General features: G+C 38.0%; 1 protein-coding gene across 1 annotated transcript in view; it reads right to left on the bottom strand.

Annotated features, from left to right (window-relative positions):
• Nucleotides 1–658: 658 nt before the first annotated feature.
• Nucleotides 659–6000, bottom strand: part of PHF6 (PHD finger protein 6) — a 41687-nt gene continuing 36345 nt past the window's right edge. The window contains exons 10-11 of the mRNA XM_080909626.1: nucleotides 3926–4052; nucleotides 659–3617 (exon numbers count right to left, since the gene is read on the bottom strand). Of these exons, the coding sequence (XP_080765752.1) occupies nucleotides 3926–4052 (127 nt within the window). The 3' untranslated portion in view covers nucleotides 659–3617. The remainder of the gene's footprint in view (nucleotides 3618–3925; nucleotides 4053–6000) is intronic.

The raw sequence follows: 6000 nt of genomic DNA, 5'->3' as shown, positions 1-6000 counted from the left end.
TGATTTCTGATCTGTGTAGGCTAGGCCACCACAAATGTGCAAAGTTCCAGCAGCAAGCAGTCTGTGGAAAAGGGAGTAACCTAAGTCTATGATGTGGAATAGCCAAATGACCTGTCAATCTGTACGAGACATTTTGAAGTGTTCTTTTTCAGAGTTACATACTGATTTGGAGGCAGTGGTCTTGATTTTAGCCATGGGGATCTTAGAAGGACTAAGATAAAATGCAATTCTACTGTCTTTCAAAGGCTATTTCTCTCCATGATGACATCTTTATATTGTCAAACTCTGAACTGATCATATTCATTTTGCTTAACCACACCCCTCCAGTCCATCTGCATTTTGAGTATGTGCTTTGTTTTGTCATACCAGGGGACTGAACTCAGGGCTTAGAGTATGTTAGAAATCCTCTCTAGCCCAGCTCCCATAACTGTTTACTGTCCAGCTATTAAACATCCTAGGCATTTGTAGTACCTTTAAGTAAAGCAAGAGAAAGAAACATGGCACTACAGCTGTTACCAAAACCCCCGATAACAGACTTTCACAAAACAGACACACAGACCTGAAATTCAGAACTCATTTATTGAATGAATAGTATATGCAAGAATACCATTAAAAGGAAACTAATACTACAAACTACAATTTTGAAAATAAAGCCAATATAACAGGAACAAAATATACATAACATTGAGGAATGTTTGATTTCTGACCCATGATGCATTCCTTATCTTTACAATTAACTTAAATGTCTGTTAAAACAAAACTGTGCCTTGGTCTAACTTCAGTGCTCTTTCAAAAAGCAACAACATTCTACAACACTTTTGCTTTGAGATATTTGAGATTCACACATTTGTTCAAGTACATAGATTCGAGTCAATAGCAGATCTATAGATCATGTTACTCTCTTCGTATCTTGAGTCATGTGTACTAAGCAAGTACCACCTCAAGTCTGAAAACTGCTGATCCTTGACATGAAATTCATTTCAGGTGTGGGTTTTAAAACAATGAGATGAAAGAAAAACTCCCCCCTCCCCCCAGGAACAAAGAGGTCTTATTAAAGTATAGAAACTCAAGTCTACCCTTCTACTCTAAAGAACATGTCTTACTAACATTTCTGGTAAGGCAATAAATGCTCCAGAATAATCTTCAATATACGCTTGCAAAGATTACACGGTTTAATATTAATAATGACAAAAAGGAACAAAACAAACAAAGGAAAAGAAAACAAGAAAAAAGACATCAAATTTTCAGGCTAAAAATATGCATTAGACAGCAATGGCAGTATTTTTGGAAATGATGTAAATGCCATATATTTGCCAAATAATGTCATGCTTATTAAAACTACAGTTAAGGACTTAAAGAGTTGTACAGTAAATACACTGCTGAGGTCTATTTATCTAAATATTAATACCACAATGTGATTACTAGCCAGATGATGAAGATGCTACTTGGGAACGTAAGTACTGTACAATTTTTACATTGTAAGGCACTTTTACTCAGCATAGAATGAAAAACAGGAACAAAGAATCAAAATATTGGAAGTTTACAACCAAACGTGAGTGTTTAATGTGACTTCAGTTTACATTTTAACTTTAAATGAAGGTTATTTAGCCAATCACACCACAGTGAGAAAAAAAACAGGTAGTTAGCCACTTATCTAACCAACCAAAAGGTAAAGTGCTTTTCTGGTTGCTAGTGGCAGAGAAAGGGCTGAAGAAACCCATACAAAGTCATACAGGTATTACATATCAAATCCATCAACTGACAGCTACAGTAATTGAAGTCCTTTATATAATTATTGACTGGCCATAATTACCCCTGGCACCTTCCATTTTTCTTTAAAAAAATCATTACAGTAGTTGTCCAAAAATGAAGGAGCTCTATTTCTCCATGGGTAAATTCTATGGCACACAATGTAAAAATTACCTAGACACAGTGATTTAAAGATTTAAAAAATAATGGTTTTCAAGCTGTTATAAGGAAATAAAGTACAGATCCTTTGGGAAATGTCACATCACTTGCCAAACAAACTGAGGTCTGTCCTTGCACTTCAAGTCATGATGAACCTTGAAAATGATTCACATACACATCATGGCATATTAAGAGTGAAAGGAGAAGACACACAAGGCAATGCACTACTAGAGCTACTTTCCTTCTATAACAACAATAAATGATGGTTAAAATAAAGCAGGCATTGGGTCCCTTGATTTAAGTAAATGTGAAAATACACATCCTAACAAACATGATCTTAAGGGACTAGCAGTTTCAAAACTCAGTCAATAAGCACAGTGTAATTTTCCACCTGTTACTTTTAAAAACGCTGCTCTACCAGTTACAGAACAGATCCATGTACAGTCACATTAGGAAGTTATTTCTGATTTGCAAATCTGATTCATGTGGTTAACTAATGATTTGGACACAGAACCCTTACCTTTCATACTGAGGTGCTATGGTAATATTAGGCAGACTGCAACTACATTTTTTTGGTTTTGCCATAAAGAAATATGTAAATGTGCTTCAGCAGGTGGATGTGTGTCACGAGCGAGAAACACCAGTGAAAAGCCTTTCTAAAAATCCGGTGACTGAGAAAACACTTCCGAGCCCTCGAAGAAAAACAGGGCCCAAAAGCTTATTCAATATGTAAGCAAACTGATGACTGAAAGCATTAAGTAATGTTTCTAAAATAGTGGTCACAGAATCAAAAATAAATACTGTTTTGCACAAAGATGGTTCCTTGGTTTAAAAAACTCTGTTAGCACATAAGACCTCCTTATATACATTGGGCCAATACGTGAAATGTTCCACACAACAGGGCACTTGAAATAAACTGGCTTCAGACATGATGTCCAAAGTCCTTAGCGCATTGGTGACCTCTTTAATGTCAAAGAGGTTTACTCTGATGTGGCCAAATGTTATTTTGATCTTGATACCTACTGATTCCATCGTCTTGCCAGAAGCTCTTTCTACAGCACAGAAAGGTGGATTACCCAGAGTTCTGGCAGAATCACTGGAGCTCAGAGCTCACCTTCACCAGCCGCCCAGAGTCCATGCTGCTCAGTGAGGACAACTCGAGAAAGGACCAAAGGAAGGCTTCAGCGCCCTCCTTGAGAGAAATCCTTAGAGCATGTGCTGCCGAAGCCAAGATCAGAAGAAAGGTCTCTTCATTGTACTTTCCAATGCTTGAGTATGAAAACAAGAAAAAAGTCCCCAAGTTACCAGGTACATGTTTGCATGGTGAAGTACAACGTGCTTCCGGTTTCCTCTGAGCACGGATCTACTACACAAACTTAAACACTCTAAACAGTAGAACTTTGTTCAGTCCAGAGATACAGTTTACTTCATTCAATGTCTGCTTTAACTGTTGACAGTATACACAGGGCTAATAGTGTTTCGATTGCTTCCCAGGAACTGCAAACTACAGCTACGTAATATCAGTATGTCAAACCCAGCCTTCTACTGAGGGCTCAGAAAACTAACAAGGTATTTTTAGACAGTTCAGTGAAGGATCTAAGAGTCGGGCAGTAAAAAGTTACAAACCCTTTATTTTAGAAAAGAGTGGAAAAGCACAGGAGTTATAGTTGTCTTGTTCTCAGTTTTCTAACTCTCTCTGTCCCACGAACCTGTATAAAAGATGATGAAAAATGTGAAATATGATGCTTAAGGTGATAAACCGACATAACATTACTGAGGAACAAGGGTATCTTATTAACGCCATATTCTAACTACATTTACTGGTGACGTAGATAGCTTGTTTATGGCTCTAAAACTGACCATCTAAGGAAAAACAAATACAACTGACAGGGATACACAATCCTAAGCATCCTGGCCCTACATTCTCAACTCCAGGCTTAACATTTTTGCTGCATCTCATCATTCTGTTTCAGTGTCATGGTATTCTGACAATAGAGCTTTAAATCAACTTCCATACCTAGTTTCCATTAAGCTGCTGCTGGGTTAGTTGCTGATCAATCGCTAATCTTCCACGGCTTTTACTCTCTCGCTCCTCATCTTCTTCATCTCGCTCATCATTTCCACTATGGTTTTTACAATATAGTCTACAATGATGAAAGACAAACACCTCAAAATTCCTTTTCTAACATTGAAAATAATATAATCATACCATTGCTAGCAGAGGAGGTTGATTCCCTTGTAAGACACGGGTTTGCTCATTCATACTTAGTATCATGAGACATGTCATCAGGTAACAGCACCTGATGATAAACCCACATGGTGGAAGGAGAAAATGGACACCCAAAAGTTGTCCTCAGATCTCCACTTGCACACCATGCCACATGTATGCCCCCCCAACAAATACATAAAATAGACTTAACAAATTTCTTCTAAAATGCAACTTCTATGGATAGGAGGGCTTTTATGAGTTCGAGGCCAGCCTGGAACTATTCAAAACGAAATCTAAAAGTCAACTTTGAGGTAAACAAATGAACTAATCAAACGGCACAAATTTATTTCACATACATAATTTACAACCACATTTTGAGAAATATAGTTTAAAAACATATTTACTTTGTATTTTTCTTTGTGTATATGCACACCCAAAAGCCAGAGAAGGGTATCAGATCTTCTCTGGCCAAGGAATGTATTAAAGGTGCTCTCTACCAATCCTACTGGCCAGTGTTTGATCTCCAGGTGGGAGAACACAAATGAACGAATGAACAAGCAACACACACACACACACACACACACACACACACACACACACACACACACACACACAAGGGGATATTTATTCTCTATACGCTGTTAATTTCTGCTTGTATTTTGATACAGCCTTCCTCAAAGTCTTCCAATGCTGTCACAACACGCACAAGCTTCCTTCCCTTCTATCTCTTCATAAATCAGCTATGCTCCCTGCATCTCACTTGGCTGTGTCTCTCTTCCTCTGTACTGGACCTTCCAATTTCCTTTCATGTCACAACACTGAGCTTTAAAACAACAACAATAACAACAAAAAGCTTTAGCTTTATTTACTATGTAGTGTTCTACCTGCACTGATTCCCAGAGGCCAGGAGAGGGCATCAGATCTCATTACAGATGGTTGTGAGCCACCATGTGTTGCTGGGAATTGAACTCAGGACCTGTGCTAGAGCAGGCTGTGCTCTTAACCTCTGAGCCATCTCTCCAGCACACAACACTGATCTTTTAAAGACCAGACTGAAACAGACAGTTTGCCAGCTGCACCATACTGTGGGTTTGTCTAATGCCATTTTCTTTGGTTCTCTTACTCCATTTCATATAAACTAGGAATCAAAGCTGAGTTTGGTAAGCTTCAGGTCCAGCTCTAGCCCATCAATCAGGATGCTCTGTAACTAATCCCGCCCACTTCTAGAGGCAAGTGATTTCTAATTTTCCCCTATCAATGATAGTACAGAGAAATCATATCAGTAAGGTAGCAGAAACTAAGGCAGAGCGTGTACTTGTATATAGAGAATCCTCCTTAAACACAAGCAAGTGGTTACTGGAGTGAAGTTTTTTGACACTGTGCTGTTCCAGCAAATGTTGATTTAGGCAAATAACTATATATTTGAAATTAATGAAGTTTTTAAGATAAAATAATATAGCTTTTGATAATTAGCTGTGGAAGTAAGAATACAAGTTTAAGGGCTGACTAGAAAACCTAGTGAGGCTCTGGCTCAAAAAATGAGAGAGATAAAAGAAAAAAGGCCTAGGAATATATCTCAATGTTAGATTTATTTATCTAACATGTGCATGTTCAGTCCTCAGAAACACACTCATACACACACATGCACACAGTCATAGGAAAGGTGATCTGAAGAAAATATGCTACATGTGTTCAATAGAGTTTTGCTTAGCCATCAAGAATATATTTGTATTGGTGCAGGAAAATGGATGGAAGTGGAGGACATCTTGTTAATCAAGAAAAATTTCATGAAGACAAAGTGTGTGGTGGTTACAGGCTGGAAAGGCCTCGAAACTAAAAAGGGTACTATTAAGGATGGGGCGGGGCAGAAGAAAGTTACAGAG

The sequence above is a fragment of the Micromys minutus genome (assembly GCF_963924665.1).
Source record: "Micromys minutus genome assembly, chromosome: X".
Taxonomy (NCBI): domain Eukaryota; kingdom Metazoa; phylum Chordata; class Mammalia; order Rodentia; family Muridae; genus Micromys; species Micromys minutus.
The sequence above is the reverse complement of the archived record's forward strand: the minus strand, read 5'-3'. Positions and strand labels throughout refer to the sequence as shown.